The sequence below is a fragment of the Rhinolophus sinicus genome, linkage group LG03, assembly GCF_036562045.2.
Source record: "Rhinolophus sinicus isolate RSC01 linkage group LG03, ASM3656204v1, whole genome shotgun sequence".
Lineage (NCBI taxonomy): Eukaryota > Metazoa > Chordata > Mammalia > Chiroptera > Rhinolophidae > Rhinolophus > Rhinolophus sinicus.
Window position 1 is genome coordinate 51037523 of NC_133753.1, and position 19990 is coordinate 51057512.

Genomic DNA, 19990 nt, shown 5'->3' on the forward strand with positions numbered 1-19990 from the left:
CAACAAATAAGACAGTAGGAGGAGTCCAATCATGCTCAGTGTGAATGGACTAGATTTTCCCATTAAAGGAGACATTTAGATTGAGCTAAAAATACAAGTAAACCAGCTACACACTATCTAGAAGGAACATAAAAAAATTTTATGGAAATAAAGTATAAATAAAAGTTGATCATAAAGGTATTGACAAAGATATCAAGCAAATATAATGAAAATAGGCATCGCAGAATTAGTAGCCGACGAGGAATTTAAGGTTGATATACTATGAAACAACACAAGGCGCATATGCATAATTAACATTGGTAGACCTATGTGTTTTAGGAAAGCAATATGGCAACATCATATATATATGTATTTATATATATATTTATAATATATATTATATATGTTATATATATTGTGTATATATATTATATATATTTAAGATGTTGCCATATTGCTAGGTCAAATATATATATTTCTAGCAATTCCACTACTAGAAATATTTCCAATTATTGGGCATATATAGGATATAAGGATGTTACATGCAGCATTTTTCAAAGGGGCAAAAAACGAAGCAAAGTGAAGGCACATCAGTATGAGGCTAATTGAATAAGTTAAGACACAGCTCAAACGTAGAATATTATGCAGTCATGAAAAATAATGAGCTAAACCACTTGACCTGGAAAGATTTCAGGAGGTACTGTTGAGTAAGTAAATCAATTTGCTGAAAAGGATGTATAATATAATTACGTTTTTGTAAAACAGCAACAACTGCCCTCTATATGAGAATGAGAATGGGTACATATGTTACGGTCTATGACCCTAGAAAAAATTTCATTATGCCTCTACTCGTTAATGTGGCTCAGGGGACAGGACACTTGCCCAAGCAAGAAGAGTAGGGAAAAGATTGCACTAACCCCTCCAGCATGTGTATTTCTACTTATATAGAAATTAGAATAAAGATCCATCTCTCCTGACTTACAGGGATACTAATAATACATCATTAACTGAAAAATAAAAAGTAAAAGCAAGTTGCCGAGTAATCTATATACTATGGTTCTACTTTGGTGAAAACAAAAAGCTCTGAGTGTGTATAAATGCTTGTGGATGTTTGAAGGAATAAGGTAACAGGTTGTGGCTATTCTCTACCCTAAGTTACTGGGGTGGGTGGGGGGTGGATACAAAGAGATGATTAGCTTTCTCTTTGCACATCTTTGCATTGTTTCACATGTTGTTTTTATGCTTTTGTAAAACATCTTAATGAGAAATTTAAAACAACTACACAAACAAAACCCAAGAACACGTTACCGCTTCTGCCCTCCAGAGTTTCACAGTCTCATCCAGATACCTTCCCATATTTGAGGTGTTAATTTGGTCTCTATGGTCTCCAGGGAAAAAACACAGGAGCAGAAGTTACCGCCAGGCAGATTTCCTCTCTGCAAGGGCTCCCTTTACTGGAGGTGTTCAGCCACAGGTTTGATGTCCCCTGAGAGGAACGTTTTGGATTAGGTCAGTGTTGTCCCAAATTTTCTGATGAGAAGAATTACCCAGGGTACTTGTGAAAAGTAAAAATCTCTGGCATCTGTCCTTGACCCACTGAACTAGAATCTCTGGAAACTGTATTTTCATTAGTGCCCAGGTGATGTGCATCGTCCGGCAGGGTGAGAAACACTGGTCTACATTCTTGCTCCTCAGTGGGGCCTGGGACCAGTGGCAGAGGCGTCAGCAATGGCATCATCTGGGAGCTTGCTAGACATGCAGGATCTCGGGCCCCACGGCAGACCCACTGAGTCAAAGTGGCGTTTGACAAGGTCCCTTCGCCCAGTAGTTTGAGGTGCCCTGTTCTAGATGATCCTGATGGTCATTCCCAACTCTCACTTATTTGGCATGAAGGTATCTCTGATCCTAATAGAAAATCCTTTTTGTGGTAGACGTATTTGGAAAGTAAAACTTGAGTCAAGGAACACGGGTGTTTCAATGAACGGACTGAGACAGCCTTGGAGCCAGGACAAGCGGAGGCGAGTGGGCGGGAAGAGATGATGTCCTGGGGGGAGGGGAAGGCAGCCCTTACCCCAACTTGGCTTTGCTTTTGAGCGGAGTGAGGAAGCAGTGAAGTCTCTCTTGAACAGATACAGCAGTTGGAGTTCATCATTTAATTGGAAAAACAAGACCTACTTGTAAAAAGATGCCTGTCACTTGTCAATACAACACGTAGTTACCATATGTCCACTCTGTGCTGCAGTAGGCTGGGTGCTTAGGATAAAGCTGTGAACACTAGGAACTCTCCCTGACTTCACAGAGCTTCAAGTCCAGTGGGGGAGACAGACGGTAAATCAATTGCCAGGCTGTAGGGTGCCATGACTGAAGCACTCGCCTTGGGTGCACAATTTAAGGGGGCTCCAAAAACTCAGTTATTTTGATAAATAATAGTTTAATACAATATTTAAAAAAAATCAAAATTAATGCAAAAATCTATGATGAATGAACTGTCAAAATTGTATAGAAAGGCAAAATAGGTATTACTGATTTCTCATTTTGTTCATGGCTCCTCAAGTCATGGCTACAATAATTTTACCAGAAGAATGAAAAGATATTAAGAGTATGCATAGCGGGGAGAGATGATATAGATTTGTATCTGGTGGGATAATTCTGGTTAAGTTATCCTTGAGGCAGTAACACGTAATCTGGCACTGGAAGCATAGAAAGAAGCCGGGAGAAGGGGTAGGGATGTAAGCAGCAGAACAGGCGAAGGCCCAGAGGTAGGACAGACCTTCGCACTGTTGAAGGAACAGAAAGATGGCCCATGAGTCCAGACCCATGGTTCTCAAACTCTGCATGTTAGAATCAACTGGAAAGCTGTTAAGTCTCAATACCCAGGCCTTGCCCCAGACCAAATAAACTCTCTAGGGGTGGGGCTGAGACATGGGCAGGTTTTAAAGCTTCCAAGGCAGTTCTAATGTGCAGGCTGGGCTGGGACCTGGTGAACAATGAATGATGCAATGAATGAGGGACAAGTAGTGGGAGATTTGAGTGGAGACCTGGAGGCCCTGGTAATTATTTTGGACTTTTTCCAAAGAGCATTGGGAAGTCATTTGAAGGGCTTTAAGCAGGAAAATATGATCTGACTTTTTTTCCCCCCAAGATGACTCTGGCTGCTGTCATGCGAATGGGTTGAAAGAGAAGAGCTGATACAGCAGAAAGAGTTGGAAAATTGTGACAAACATCCAGGTAAGAAAGACTCGTGGCTTGGGACAGAATGGTGGCAATATGGCAATAGAGGTGGAAAGATGTAGACACAGTGAAGAAATACAGGCAGAATTCATAGGACTTGGGGATTGTTGGATTTGATGAGGGACCAAAAGAGAGGAAACATGGTGGATTCCCAAACCAGTGTCTGGCATCAGCAATTGAGGGTGGTGATGACATTCACCACTGAGCTACAGAAAATAGCATGGGAGGAGCAAGTTTGGAGGTGCAGGGAGGGTAGAGTGGGTTCAAGTTTAAATACTCTGAGTTTGTGAGACAGCAAAGGGGGAGCTCTCATGTGGGAATGGTTGCCTCACTCTAGAGTCAGCCCTGTTCTTGTGGGAATGGGAGCTCTTATTATGGGTCATAAATAAAGCCACAGGAGTGGGTGAGATTGCCTCAGAGAGAACCGGAATGAGCAGAGAAGGGGGCGAGGCCTACACTCTGGAGAGGGCCAACCTTAAAAGGTTGAGTAGAGGGCAGGGTGCAGAGAGTAGACTGAGAAGAGGGGGAAGATCAGCAGGGCATAAATAACTGAGGGCCAAGTGAACAGTAGGGAGCATCATTCAAGTTACAGCGAGGAGGCGTTCAAAGGAGAAAAACATCCTGTGGGCTGGGCTGAGCTAGGAATTAACTGGAGAAAAGAACTGGGCAAGGACAGATAAGTAAGATTCAGTTAGGCAGGGAGGAGAAAAGCCTGGAGGAAAGAGGGGAGGGAGGAGGTATAAGAAAAGGCAGAGATGAGAAGGGATGAGGTGTGTGGGGGGCCGTTTATCATGTACAGATCCCTGGGATCTGAGGAGAAGCAGGTGGTGTAAGATTACATTGGCAAGTAGATGACAGTTTTCGGGATTGACTTCTTTAGTCTTCCTCTTGCTTGTCTCTTTAAAAAAAATTTTTTAAATTTATTTTTCAATTACAGTTGACATACAATATCCTATTAGTTTCAGATGAGCAACATAGTGATGAGATACTTATATACCTCAGGAAGTGACCTCCCCGGTAAGTCTAGCACTCACCTGGCACCATGCATAGTTATTACAGTGTTATTGACTATATTCCCTATGCTGTGCTTTACATCCCCATGACTGTTTTGTAACTGCCAATTTGTACTTCTTAATCCTTCACCTTTTCCACCCATCCCCCATCTCCCCTCCCATCTGGTGACCTCTTGCTCGTCTCTTTATTTCCTATCCATCTGAGTGACTTTCCTCTAATCCAGGCTCCATGGGAGAGCAGGCATTGCACTGGGCAGCTTGGCTTCTTGCTTTGCCATCCCAGAGATGCGTAATTGCAATCAAAGCTTTCGCAATATTTACAGCAACAGTATCAAGGTGAACAGGGAAGACAAGTCAGCTTTGCTGTGGAGGAGAGAGCATTCATTTTCGTGTTGGAGAGCTTGTTTCCTTCTCTCTGACTTCGGTGCACCTCCAAGAGCCCGGCTGTGGTGTAATCAACATTCTGTTTCTTTCCTTGGGCTCTCGTATATGTAAAAGCACAAACAGGCTTTTGCCTGGAAGGCAACCTGCCAGTGTTATCTTTCCTGAGTGGGCTCGTAAATACAGATTCTTTGGAGAGAGGTGCATATAATGAGCGTATGAGCCAGCATTTTGCATGTGCAATGAACAGATGTGGCTGCGTTATTCAGTTTCCCTGTTTGACTTCCCGACTCAATGTACTTCAGAAAATGTGATCTCGATGAACACATCTTCCCAATTCAACATAATCCATGCCAAGAGGAGTTTCAAATGTTCCAGTTAACCATTTGTCATGTTGGTGGCTTATTGAGTTTTCTGCCCAAACTGTTATGACGTACTGTATCATTTCAAGTTTTCCTACTAAAGATGAAATAATTTCTATTTATATTTCGTGTGCAACTATAGTAATATCGAAATACGTCACACTATAGTAGAAAAATGTTTTTAAGTCTGCCCTTTCTTTTCTTATTATTTTTATATTGCGAAATGTGACATTCAGACCAAGAAACGAGTGCCTAACATATATATGTACAGTTTTAAAACATGGTTATAAAAATGAGCCCCTGTGCAACGACCACCTGGTGTGAGAAGTACAGTCTTGCTGGCACCTGGATCTCTGGTGTGCACTTCCTCCTTCCTGCCATTACCACAGCACCACTGCTGTGCTAGTGATTTTATTGCTTTTACTTAGAATTTGACCACCTGTTTATCCATCCCTAATGATATAGTGTAGTTTTGCTTGTCTCATACTATATATATATTTTTGTGTCTGTGCAAATGCACAAATCCATGAGTGCTTATTTAAATTTTGTACCCTGGATGCCTCCTTGCTTCACTCTAGAGTCAGCCCTGTTCTTGTTGTGTATGTAGCTTTGGTTCATCTTTTTCACTGCTGTTTAATATTCCATTAGTAAGACTACACCACAGCTCACTTATTCATGGTATTGGTGGACATTTGGGCTATTTCTGGTTGTGATGATTTCAACGCTGATAGGAATATTCCTTTACATGTCTCCTGGTACATGTGTATGGACTCTCTAGAGCAGGGGTGTCCAAACTGTGGCCCACGGGCCAACTGCGGTCCGCAATCCATTGTTAATTGGCCCGCAGCAAATTCCAAAAATATATTTAGTTTACTTAAATAAACCAGGTGAGGCAATACGTACTTCACCTCGAGTGAGTGGCCCGGCTGTTTGTGTATTTTACCGCATATGGCCCTTGGTAAAAAACATTGAAAAAAGTTTGGACACCCCTGCTCTAGAGTATATACCAAAGAGTATTTGCCAAAAGTAATACAGCAGCCCCTCCCCCCGTTATCCGCAATGCATGTATGTTCCAAGAATCCCAGTGGATGCCTGAGACCATGGATTGTACTGAAAGCTTACATACCATGTTTTTTTCCTTATATGTACAAATCTTTTCACTCAAAGGAAGCACTTTGCGGCTTCTCTTCAGCATGTCTGAATTGCCAGCATCACTAGTCTTATGCTTTGGGGTTATTATAAAGTACAATAAGGGTCACTTGAACACAAGCACTGCGATACCTTGACAGTTGATCTGATAACCGAGACAGATACTGAGTGACTAATGGCCTGGCAGTGTATGCAGCGTGGACACTGGACAAGGGGATGAATCATCTCTCGGGTGAGAGGGAGCCAGACAATGTGAGATTTCACCACGCTACTCAGAACAGCTAACGATATAAAACTTATGAATTGTTTATTTCTGGAATTTTCCATTTAATATTTTGGGACGGTGGTTAACTCAGGGTAACTGAAACTGGGAAAGTGAAATGAAGAAGAATGGGGGAGGACTACTGTATTTTAAATTCATCCTGGACAGTTAGCGATAAAACATGGAAATCCAATGCAAACACAATTTTATTGTAAATCTTAATACTTTAACCATAATGGGAAAGATTGTTCATTTTAAATCTATCATTTCTAGACACACACACACTTTACCTGAAAGTATGGTCAGATACTTTTGCAGGCAAGGTTTGCAGTGAGGACACAATGCAACATTGACCCCGCTGGTCTTCCTCTCCTTTCCTTCATATCCTGTAGTTTTGTGGGTCTTTCCAAGGGAGATAAAAGTGAACCATGCAAGGTGATCTTAAATTGATTTAAGTCAGAGGCACACATAGCTTCAGGAGTTTTGTTTTCACCAGCGCTGGTCTACCCTGCTCTGATGAAGACCATGTGAATTATGAGCTGTGTAGAGCTGAGCCTTGGCTCAGGTTAGGCTGTGAAATGTGCACTCGTGCTCCTGCTCTCTGAACTACGTGAAACACATATCCAAGTGATTACCCTACCTAGTATTTCCTTTACATGCTCTGTGATGAAATTTGCTGATCGAACATCATTAATTCATTTATTGGACAGTTTGAAATTTGACATCTAACTCTTTGAGCTATTCCAAGTTTTCCATTAGCTTTTGTTGCAATCATTAGTAAAAGAGGAAAATTTGGACAACACAACTAGTGGTTAATTGGAATTTCACTTTATTGAAGCACCAGTTTTGTGATAAAGAAGTACTTTTCCAGCGTGGTTCAATGAACTGATCAGAATAAACTAGCAAAGAAATATGGGAAATTTGACTTAATTGGAAAAGACATTTTAAATTGGAACAAAAGGTCTAAAATGGTTCTTACATTTATTCTTATTTGCATATATTACCACTTAATCAGAATAAAATTGGGAAATTTTTACTTACACTAATATTTGAGTAAAGTCACATAATGTAGTTCTTAAAAGCTTGGTGTATAATAGTGAAACATACTTCCCCTTTAAATCTAAACTTTATGCAAAATTCTTTATATAACTTTGGTTTCCCAATAAGGCAACTATTCCAAATAAGAAAGAAGATCATTTATTCTTTACACTGGGTCCTCATTAAAGCTCATGTGTTCATTCGCTTCAGTTTTCTAGAGGTTACATTACATCTCACAAAACTTTTCTCCTGGGTTGGGTGAAGTTGTAGGTCATCCATGTTTTCTAAGCAAAATGTTATTCTGAAGAGAAAACATAAAGCAAACAGCATTAAATTTTAGATGGAGCTTATTGAAGTGCTTCATCCTTTTTCAAATAATCAATTGGCGTAACACATGCTATGTTATTTAAAAAATTAGATTCTTATGTTTGCAAATATTGTCATAACTTCTGAGAAAAGCAAAATCCAAGTCAGTGAAAGCAGTCAGTGTAAGGTTTCCTGGCACTTTGCTTTGGGGGTGATTTCAGTTCTATAAAAACTAAAACTCCTAGGGGCAGTCCTCCTTAGTCCTCCCTTCTAACCGCTCATCCAAGTTTTGAGGGTAGCTATTGTTCTTTCCACTGTCTCACCCTATGTCAAGGGCAAATATTCACAGTTCCTTCAACTGTTCCTCACAGGCAGACTTCACTCCACAGCCTTTCTTCTTCCAACGTGCTCCAATTTGTCAATGACGTTCTTAAAGGTCCCTGGGCTTGAGGCCATTGTCACTCGCCTCTGTCTGGCTTAGTCATGTAAGCCCTGCCCCTTCCTCTTAGTGGTGCAGACACTGTCCAGCCAGAGAGGACATCACATTTGGTTTGGGTCTGTCTTGGAGACCAATAGATAGACTGCTTTGACTAGTAGCTTGACATGAGGTGCTATTTTTTTGTTACTTAACTTCAATTGTATCTATTAGAAAAAATTTAGCCGTAGTTACAGAGAATTCTATTTTACGGCTTCCTTTGTCTTTAAAGTGCCTCTGAGATCAAGTCTTTACCAAATCAGACTTTTTACATTAAAATAGTGGAGAAGCCAGACAAAGACAATATTGCTTGGTATTTCTTTTGTGTGAAATCTAAAAAAAAAAGTCAGACTCATAGAAAAAGTGTAGAAAAGTGGCTCCTCGGGGCTGGGTGGAGGGGGAAATAGGGAGAAGTTGGTAAAAGGGCACAAACTTTCAATTATAAAAGGAATAAAGGCTGAGGATCTAATGTCAAATGTGGTAACTATAGTTGGTAACACTATTGTAAAAATGAAATTTGTTAATAGAGTGAATTTAAATGTTGTCAATAACAAAAATGAAAAATATGTGGAGAGATGGATGTATTAATGAACTAGATGGGGGGATCCTTTCACAATGTATCTATATATCGAACCCCATGATGCACCCTTTAAATATCTTACAATGTTATTTATTAAATACACCTCAATAAAGCTGAAATAAAAAGTGGCCTCAGTAGTTTATAAATGCATTCTTGAAAAATTGAAATAGTAAAGAAATACAGTAAAATGTTAAAGATCCTCTTCTCTATCACCCTTCACCAATGTCACGTCCCTCCTTGCTTTCATGGTTTGGTTTCTGTCTTTCCAGATCTATTTCTTTACACATATATTGTTCATATATGAACATAAAGATTTTTGAGAGTATTTTTCTGAGAACTTTTCTTGTCACCAAAGAATGTACTTGGAGACTTGTCATATTAGTACGTATAAATCTATTTCTTTTTTTTTCACCTGCTGCATGACATTCCATTGTACAGATATAGCACAATGCATTTAGTCATTTTCCTATTGATGGATATTGAGATTTTTTCCCCCAATGGTTTCCTATTTACAAATAGTATTGCAACAAACATTTTGTACATATACGGAAAAGGCTCCATGTCACACATCGCTTCTGGTATGGCAATTTCTGTCAAAAAGAAAAACACATTGTGGTGTGTCCTCATCCACCTTATTCACTGGATCTGGCACTGCAAGACTTCCAGCTCTTCCCCAAAGTCAAAATGACGAAGAAAGGTAAATGTTTTGAATCAATTCAGGACATTGAGGCAGCCACAACAGTGCAACTAAAAACACTCACAAAAGAGGAATTCCAGACCTGCTTCAGAAAGTGGTAAGAACGAAGGAATAAGTGTGTTCAAAGCGAAGGGGAATATTTTGAGGGGGATTAATGGCAATGTGTCTTTTACTGTAATATATATATTTTTAATTTAAGCTTTCACCATATTTTTTGATCACACCTTGTACATCTGATGCCCACGATAAGGTAGGTGCTCACCAAATGTTAGTTGTTGAGTGAACTCCCCCCGCAGAAACTCTGTGATTTACACTCCCACTACAAGTGTATAAGAATGACCATTTCTCCACACTTTACCAACTCTGCATGTTACCCGTCTCTTAATTCCTGCCAAATTAATGGGCGACTGGAGATAATTTCATTGATTTTTGTTTTGCCTTTATATGAGTACTGTGGAAATTGAACATCTTCTCATTATGTTTAGCCAATCACTTTTTATGTCCTGCTATAGGGCTAATATTTCCTGCCCTTTCCCTTCACCCCGCAATAGATCTTCTCATCCCTGACTTCGTGCCTTTAGGAGAGAAGAATCACCTCTCACCAAGTTCTGCCTGTGGAGTCACAGAGCAAGTGAATTAACCATGTTCCCCTCTTGTAGGTAGCAGAGAGATTAAGACCACAAATTTAAGTGTTTGCGTCCTGGCTCTGGGAATTTGGTTTGCAGAAGGTAATTAAAAATTGGTAATTGTTATTAGTCTCATGAGATACATATTATAATTCCCATTCATTACTAAAGAACTAAGTCTTAGAGAGGTGCAGTTATTCTCTGAGTTATTCTACATATTTATTCTACATAGGTGGTAAGCAGTGAAGTTACAATTAGAGTTCACTTTGCTCCCTGCCTACGCCTCCTGGCCTCCCCCAAAATGTGTTACAGTACAGGCTCAACAGCATCAACCTGAACTGATTTCTCTCTCCTTAGGCTTCCCAGGCCATGCAGTACTAGACCCTCACTAGTCCCAGTGTGGTCCGTGGACCAGCAGCATCAGCAGCGGGACCAGCAGCATCAGCAGTGGGACCAGCAGCATCAGCAGCGGGACCAGCATCAGCAGAGGGACCAGCAGCATCAGCAGCGGGACAAACAGCATCAGCATCAGCAGCGGGACCAGCAGCATCAGCAGCGGGACCAGCATCAGCAGAGGGACCAGCAGCATCAGCAGCGGGACCAGCAGCATCAGCAGCGGGACCAGCAGCATCAGCAGCGGGACCAGCAGCATCAGCAGTGGGACCAACAGCATCACTAGCGGGACCAGTATCAGAAGCGGGACCAGCAGCATCAGCAGCGGGACCAGCATCAGCAGTGGGACCAGCAGCATCAGCAGCGGGACCAGCATCAGCAGTGGGACCAGCAGCATCAGCAGTGGGACCAGCAACATCAGCAGCGGGACCAGCAGCATCACTAGCGGGACCAGCAGCATCAGCAACGGGACCAGCATCAGCAGTGGGACCAGCAACATCAGCAGCGGGACCAGCAGCATCACTAGCAGGACCAGCATCAGAAGGGGGACCAGCAGCATCAGCAGCGGGACCAGCAGCATCACTAGCGGGACCAGCAGCATCAGCAGCGGGACCAGCAGCATCAGCAGCGGGACCAGCATCAGCAGCGGGACCAGCATCAGCAGCGGGACCAGCATCAGCAGTGGGACCAGCAGCATCAGCAGCGGGACCAGCAGCATCAGCCGCGGGACCAGCAGCATCAGCAGTGGGACCAGCAGCATCACTAGTGGGACCAGCATCAGCAGCGGGACCAGCAGCATCAGCAGTGGGACCAGCAGCATCACTAGCGGGACCAGCATCAGAAGTGGGACCAGCAGCTCAGCAGCGGGACCATCAGCATCAGTAGCAGGAGCAGCAGCAGCCCAGGGAGCAGGTTAGAAATGCAGAATCTCAGGCCCCACCCCAGACCTACTGAAGCGGAACTGCATTTTAACATGGTTCCCAGAGGATTTGTGTGTACATTAGAAGCTTGAGAAGTCCTGGGATGGAGCATTATTAGTAACATTAATGCATCTTGTTTTCCTAATTAGGCCCTGGAGTTTCCTTATGCAAAGAGCCACAGCTCAGCTTGTTCTGGGTATCCCCAATGGCATCTGGTACTGTGGAGACATATAGGAGGCACTGAGTACTTACAACTAAAAATAAGCTCTAGGCCTCACAGCCCTTCCCCTCTTTTCGGCATGTGCCTCCGATGAGGAAGGGTTTGGTGTGCATCTGTATTAATGTCCAGCACCACAACTCTGCTAGATCACACTAGGGAAAGGCAGATTAATAGGATAATGGAGGAAGGAGCTGCTGGCAACAGTGCACTGGCAACAAAATGGGCAAGGAATCAGCCAAACCCGAGTCAGATCTGGGCTTGGACAATTATTGGCGGTGTCCCCAACCTGTGTAACTTCTGTGAGCCTTAGTTTCCAAATCCGCACAGCCAATACTACCCATTTCAAAGGGTCATTGGGAAAATCACATGAGATCGATGCTGTAATGCCCACCATGCAGTAGGATCTCAGTAGGGGCCTTTTCCTCCTGCTCCTCTTTGCTTCTTGAGAACCATGTGGGTAAGCACCAGTGAAAACGGTAGTGTTGTCTTTTATACTACCTTTCAAGTCAAATCACCTAGAATTGTCACGAGAAACAGCCACGAGCACTGAAAAATTACTGTCTAGCTGAGAGAATGCAGGGAGAGGCGGTGCTCAGAAGAGGAGCTGATATAAAGAGCCAAAAAGTCGCGCAAGAATAGCTAAACGTATAAGAGGAGAGAAGCAGTTTAATTTTCTCAAATTGATCATGTGGAGAAATCTGTTGGCAGACTGCAGAGTATGCTTTTGGTAATTGCTAGGAAGATAAAATCTCAGAGGGTGGTTATGTAAGGTAAGGAGGGGGGGTGTGTGTAAATCTGCCCTGGGCCCCCTCCTGGCAGTGAAACCTGAGAGGCCAGGGGGGAGAGTAGTTTGGAGGTGAGAGGCCTGTTGTTTTCCGCCTCTTCTGGGGACAAACCAAAGAGACAAATGGGCTTCCCCACAAAGGAAGTTGGGAGAGGAGAGATGCGTGTCCCGAACACATGGGGAAGAGATAGGAAAGGGTCTGGGGAGGATGGGGAGGACAGAATTCTCCTTTCATGGAGACCTGCCAAACTACAGACAGCTATGGCTGCCATGGCCAAGTATGTTGGGCATCCCTGCTGAGAGGACTGAAGGGACAGCTGGACTATCCTTTCTTTCCTGTATTCCCTACCCCCTCTCTAACCCCGCACTGTCCCCAGAGGCCTTGGGGCCAAGAGAGATGTTAAATCACACAGAGTAGCATTTCTTAACGGTGATCCATTGGTCCACGTCAGAATTTCTCAGGGCTCTTAGTAACAAATGTGTGTCCTGGGTCCCTTTACAGACCACTGTGCATCAGCAGCTCTACAGGTGGGGCTGGGAATTCTGTATATTTAATAAGTTTCCCAGTGATTCTTTGGCATTTTAAGGTTTGGAAGGTGCCACCACAGAGAGAGATTTTTGAGATTGCTGTTAAAAGCAATTTTCTGGGTAAAGCAACAAAAAAGAAATGTTGCAGCTGGGTCCTTGCCACTCAAAGCGTGGTCCTTTGAACAGCAGCAGGGACGTCACCTGGCGATTCATCCATACTCTGGGATTTGAGAAGCAGTGGGCTACAGAGGTGGTTCCCAAACTGCAGAGGCAGGCGGCTATTAACCACGGGCAGCGGGCAGAGGCTAGACTGGGGCTCAGAAGACCTGGGTGCAGAGCCTGGTCCTTCCACCTTTGGCTGTGAGAACTCAGGGTGCCATTTCAACTTTCTGAGTGTCTAGACCCCATCATTAGGACACAACAGTGTCTACTTCATAAGATAAATGCAGATATTAAACTGTGAAAATTAATGCTGGCACATGTAGATGCTTAAGAGATGTTAGGAGGAGGCTGAATCGATACTCACCTTTGCTGGGTTTCTCCTGCTTTTACTCTGATGTGCTTTAGAATAAGGCCTGAGTAGAGCGGCCCTCTGCCCCACGGGATGATGGTTTGTACTGTGTTCCACACATTGGCCCATACTGCGCTGTTTTCCCGCTTGAACTTGATCATGACCAGCTCACCAATGTCCACATCCAATGTGATAAGAAGGGAATAGGTTTTATTACTAGTAATTCCTTCGCCCCTGAAGATACAATGGAAACCAGACACAGTTTATTCGTAACAGCAAAGCGATGCTTAGACACATTCAGGATGTGTGCGGTTTGCCTAAGTGACTTGGGATGGTCTTTTCTGCTGTATTTTTCAAACTGGTGTTGGACAGACTATGAATAGGGACAGCAGTAGATACATCAGGACTAAAAAGGTTTTCTAGACCAGTAATATGGGGAAAACCATACTATTTTCTATGTTAGCATATTAAAAAGGCTCCAAGAGTTCCACAATAAAAAGTCTAGTTAACTTTGTTTAGTTCAGGCCTCCTAGTTTCTAGGTTAACAAATTGGAACAACTGGCCCTGAAGAGACAGTGGGGCTTTGTCAATGGCCTCGGCACAGTTCAGCTCTTTTTGGTTTGATTACCACAGTAGAGCCACACCACACTCTTCTCTCCCCAGGGATGCTTTTCTCTTCCCAAATAAATAGAAACTTCTATTAAAACAACAGAGCATAACAGTAATAGAAAACTACATATTAAAAAGATGCACCAATTTAGAGCAAGATTTAAATGCATATTCATAGTTATCATTACCAAGTTTTCTTACTAATCTCCATGACATTGAAAATGTCCCAACATTGACAGAGCACCTAGATGCCCGTTCCACTATTTACAACAATCCCTTGGGGAGAGTTTTGGGACAAGGCAGAGGTAACACTGGATTGAGGGTGAGACGGATGGATGGAGGATTCCCTCGAGTGGCTCATCATAGCCCTTCCTGCAGAATGTTGTAAAGAATCATCAAAGAATGTCCCCGCCCCGCTTAGCCTGGGAGCATCCTAAGGACAGGGTCCTCTCTACTTCTAGTTCAGGGCCCCGACACATACTTGAATCAGTGTGATGATCCGAGACCAAAGCTTGGGGGCAATTTTCAGAAGCTGAGGACTGTCCCCGGAGTGAGTGGAGGCCTAGTGTCACTTCCCAAGGTAAGCCCCTCCTGAGAGTCAATATGCTGAGGAAAAGCAGCTAGTGGGCCTTTTCTGGCCAGTGAAGCTGGGGAACCTCTGAGGGAGGCGTGAGGCCACTGCTTGTGTTGTGAGCAGGTGTGTAACAGGACGAAGGACAGATGGGAAGGGCTGGCAGTGCAGGCTAATTGGGATGGGAAATTTGTGCCAAGTTGAATGATACTGGTTTTATTTCTGGGCGACTTTTCAGAACTCCCTGGAAAGGCACTCAAGACCTTCCTGCGGACACCTGCTCTAGCCCTCACCACTCCTCCCTGCTCGGATCTACTTCCTGCACTGTGGATACGGACTGGGCCACCTCTGGCTTCCCTGTCTGCTCAGCCCCCATTGCAGTGGGCCCATCACATACACAGGTAGTAGCAACATAAAGCAATTGGTGGGACGGGGTGAGGCGAGGAGGGAAGAGAAGGCGCGGGGCCTGGGTGGATGTCCCGTCTGACAGGGTGTTTGGGTCAGTTGTAATGGGCTGAGAAGAAGACGTTACGTCGGGCCTAACCCTTGAAAAGCACAGAGTCCGTGCAGACCCTGTGAGAACACTAAGCCTGTCGTCACCGTAGATGGGGCCATTCCTCATACTCACAGAGTGATGGGGATTTTCTGTACTTCCTCTTTCGTTCCCAGGAGCGACATGGTAAAAGTTGGTTCTACTGGTTTCTCAATTTGGTTGACGAACTGGATCTTCAACTGGTAATGATAAACTAGGGGTGGGGGTGGGGGGAGGAGAGGAAAGGGTGAGAGAAAGAGAATTTAAGCAGGGATTTTTTAAATTAAAAATCTCTCTCTTTTTTTTTTTAAATTTAAAAATGCAGAGGGAAAGTCTGGATGGATAGATACCCCATTTTTTTTTACCCTGGGTGCTGAGATTATGAATGCCTTTTATTTTCTCCTTTTTCCTTCTCTGTATTTCCTAAATGTCTACGGAGGACTTATATTGTGTTTGTAAAATAATAATAATAATAAGTATTATCCAACAAAAGGAGGCAGAATAGGAGTCTAGTGTATCTGGCATTCTCACCAATTGCTGGATGCAATCCTTTTGGACTATTCCATGTATTTGGTCGGGGTCTACTTTCATAAATCAAAGGATATATATCTTTTAGGCACCTGACAAAGGCAAGAGAACACACTGCCATTTTTTACTTTTGCCTCTGTTTGATGGGGTCAGTTTTGGGGTGGGACAGAGCTCCGGCTAAGAAATGTGCCCTAATGACCACATTTCTGTATTTTGGGACACTTCCTGGAAACTAGCTCTGGGGGGTTCAACAAGCATATTTTCCAATGGAAATGAGATAACTCTAGTTCTAGTACTTGGGCCTAAAAGCTTTCTATCTGATTAAATGTCCAGAATGTCCTTCTACTGGGAAGAAAATGATATTTTATTCTTCTTTACTTAAATACAGTCTATTTCATTAATAAAAGCAAATTGTTTACTATTAGACAGTATTGTTAAACACTTTACATTGCATCATCTCATTTACTCATAACAATTCTATGAAGTAGGTAGTGTAATTATCATCTTCATTTTATAAATCAGAAAAAGGGGGCTCAGAGAGGGGAAGTGACTTGCTCAAGGTCACATAGCAGCATCTGTGCTCTTAGCTGGGACCTATTGCCAAGGTTCCCAAGATGGCCTTGGCTTAGCCTGCATTGTCACACCGATCAGCTGTGGGACTGTTTTAGAAATTCCCCCACTTCATTCCAAGATGGCTGCTTGGACTTCTTTTTCTTGCTGCCTCCATGTTCTCTAAGTACCTGTAGTGTTTGAGCTCTAAGATTGCAAACAGATTTAATATGGCATGTCAATTTGATTGATAGGACTGCCTGGAGCCCTATGTAGAGACAGATTCTGAGACCATGTCCAGGCTCTTGAGAAGAGTGGTGTCTGCTTGGGCAAAGGACAGGGGATTTATGGTATGCTTTCTGTGTGTTTGCCTTTCCTGTTCTAGATAATGATCAATCCTCCAGTCCTGATATAGTACCTCATGCATAGTAGGTACTTAATAAACATCTGTGGGGTGAATGACCTTACAGTTTGCTTGGGAGTATCAGGATGTGTGTTAATATTTAGCCAGATGGAAATCACTTCTGAGAATTCAAGGCCTGAGTTTCGAGCTTTGTTATACGAGAATTCCTAGTGGAAAGCATAGGTCATGGCACTGGCCGCTTGGTCATCAATTCCATGTACCCAGCATGTGGAAAGTCATCATCCTTATGAATCAATCTACTAACTTCCAAATGTGCATTTCTACTGGAGGTTGGTAGCGACACACAAACCTAGCAGCTCTGGCTAATGGTATGTTGCCAACACTCCAGCTGCTGGGTGTGCCTGTGTTGCTGGGTTTCTGGGTTATTTACACAACCCGACCCTTTGGCATAAACCAATTTTCCCATCTGGGTTTTGTGGTGGATTTGCTCCAGTGCCCAGTACATAATAGGTGCTCCAATCCTCCAGCTTGGAATAGATTAGTTTGATGCTCTCAGGACCATGAAGCTGGGGGTGAGAAATAAGATAAGGGTTGTGGGTCAAGTCCCGGGTAGTGTCCCTACACCCTTGGGGGGCAGTGGTGGGACAGGGACTCTGGCCTATCATCCCAGAAATCTCTGCAGAGGTCTCACACCATTCAGGGGATGTCTAGGGAACTCTGTCAAAAGTGAACAGTGTTATAAGTTGAACTGAGGCAAAAAGGAAAGGTCCTTCGAAAGACACAGGTCATAGGCATGGGTTGGGGGGGCGTGGTGTATGATGTGGACAGGATGAGGGGGGAGGAGTGAACTCGGGCTGACTCCTAAGAAGGAGGCAGGGCATCTTCCAGAGTACCCAAGGAACACTGATAACAACCAATGTTAGCCCAGTTTAATATGTATTAGTTGGAAGTCAACTGGTGCTCAGCCCAGTGCTAAAAGCTATTAGGGATAGACAAGTAAAAAAGTGTAATTGGTAGTATGTATAATAATAATATTGGCTAATGTTTATTTTATTTAACTGTGCCAAACGTTTTGCATTTATTATCTCATTTAATCCTTACATTATGATTTTTTTTTAGAGAAGGGGTAACTGAAGCACAGAGAGGTTAAGTGACTTTTCCAGGACCACACAGCTAGTAAGTAGCATAGTTGGGATGTAAGCCCAGGCCACCCGGCTCCAGAACTTGAATTTTTAAAATGTTTATACCTGAGACCAATAGCTTTATATACCCTAAGGGAACAGTTGAAGCTTGGAAAGAGATTTAAGTTCAAAAATGTCATAACAGAATTATTAATTAAAAATAAATCAGAAATACCTTAAATATTCAAAAATAGAGAAATGACTGTGGACTAATAATGACAATTATGATAATTACCATTTAGCTCTTTACTATGTCCCCAGACACTGAGCTAATAATTGCACATAAATAAATATCTCATTTCTCTTAACAACAACTTTGTGAGATGCCTCCTTTATTCTCCCTCCCGCATGATTTTACGAGTGAGGACGCTGAAGTTAAGTCACTCGTCTATCTGTCGCAGACCCGATGAACCTGCAATTAGGTTTGTCTGCTGATTCCCAGCTCATGTTCCCAACCATTATGATTGCTCTTATGAACTCATTAAATGATACTTTTGGAATGATTTCAATGCTTACGAAAGAAGTAGGGGTGGTGGTGGGTGAGAACTAAACAACAATGAGGCTGTGAAACTGCATGTGTAATATGAGACTAACTATAAACAGAATGCATAGAAGGAGGGGCATTCAGAAAAACATTGAGTGCTTATCTCTGGAGAGGGGAAGAGAGGTACTTTTTATTCTTTTCTCTTTGCTTTTCTGCAAGTTCCACATTTTCTACAATAAGCATGTATTCTAATTAGAATCTCATTGGGAAAAGAAAAGCTTTAAAAAGTCTGAAGAAAGTAAACAAGAGAACCAGAAGCTGTGCTCTGGCCTGGGAGGAGCTTGCAGCCTGGACGGTCACTTCTATAACTCTTGACACCCTTTGCCTTGTCTTGTGGGCACCGGTGTCCATGTGCATCTCCCTGAGGGAGGTGGTGGGGTCTTATCCATGCTCATATCTCCACAGGTCACAACACACAGCAAGCATCTAAAGACTGCTTCAGGGGCTCTTTGTGTGACAATAAGGCAGGACACATACTGCAATAAAGACCCTACTTGTGAATAGAACTAAGTAGGAAATAGCTTCCGTTTGTTGCCGTCCTACTATGCAGCAGGCTACATACTAAGTGTTTTACATATGATATTTTTGTTCTCATAACAAGACTAAATAAGGACAACATGCTGGTTAGTCTCTATTTTCTACATCTACCCCTGCTATCCACTCTCCACCCAGCTCTGAACCCCAATATATGACCCCACTGCCTACGGCTCCCCAGCTGCCTTGCTGGTTGGTTTCTGGCTGAGACTGACCACTGGGGAGGCACCAGCAGGAGATCAGAGAGGTCAGGATGTCTTTTCTGTGTTCCCTCCTGCTTTGAAGCTTGACCCTGCAGTAAATGCACCCCATGATTAGCTGCGGTCAGCAGCCCCTCCTCCACAACTCCTGGTCTCCTGGGCTACTCCTTCCCTTCCTCCCTCTTTCTTGTTAGATTCAGGGTACACTGACACCCTGTACCGTTTTCCTTACTGCCCGCCCTCTGTAAGGATCCCACTTGCTGTCTTCTGCTGCCCCAGGCCAGTGGAGTCCTGCTTCCTGCGGAGACCTAAACAGATAGGGTGATAGTGAGCCTGGTGAATTATAGAAAAGGAAGCAGAGATTTGGAGCAGGGTCCAAGGTCCCCCAGATAGTTAGAACTAGAGCAGAATTGGGACCCAGGTGTCTGTCTGATTCCAAGAGACCGTTCCCACTGTCTGTTGGGGCTCTGGTTCTGCAAGCTCATTGTGCCCTTTGAACCCACGTGGTGGACACCCAGCCCCTGAAGAAAACCTGCAGTCAAAACCTGCTTGAATGAAGCCACCAAGACGAAATGCCTGCCAGCTCCCATCCATGGACATCCATCTTGGGCTATCACTGCTGCAGATTCCTCCTGCCTGTCCCCTGAATGTCTAGCCCCCCAGTTCGGGGACAAATGTTTCCCTGTCCCTGCCCTGGAGATGGGTTTTTGTCTTCCTTTGTTCTTTCACTGTGAGTAGGAGGAGATTGATTTCCATGTCTTAGACGCCATGGTTCCCCAATTCTGGGGGGAGGTGCTTGTGTAAAACCTGGGTGGCCTTAGATGGCAGGTCCCTTTAGCTCTCACATCTTATGAGTGGGAATTATCTGTCCTCTCGCAGTGTCTCCCTGAGGCAGGACCTGTGCGGGGAGTCAGAACCTCTTA

The 19990-nt window shown here is 43.5% G+C and overlaps 1 protein-coding gene across 2 annotated transcripts in view; it reads right to left on the reverse strand.

Moving 5' to 3' along the window:
- Positions 1-7183: 7183 nt before the first annotated feature.
- LIPC (lipase C, hepatic type) overlaps positions 7184-19990 on the reverse strand; it is a 153811-nt gene continuing 141004 nt past the window's right edge. For both annotated transcript variants that reach the window (XM_074327680.1, XM_019732297.2), the window contains 3 exons: positions 15264-15381; positions 13471-13689; positions 7184-7716 (listed from right to left, as the gene is read on the reverse strand). In XM_074327680.1, coding sequence (XP_074183781.1) covers positions 7605-7716; positions 13471-13689; positions 15264-15381 — 449 coding nt within the window. In that variant the 3' untranslated portion in view covers positions 7184-7604. The remainder of the gene's footprint in view (positions 7717-13470; positions 13690-15263; positions 15382-19990) is intronic.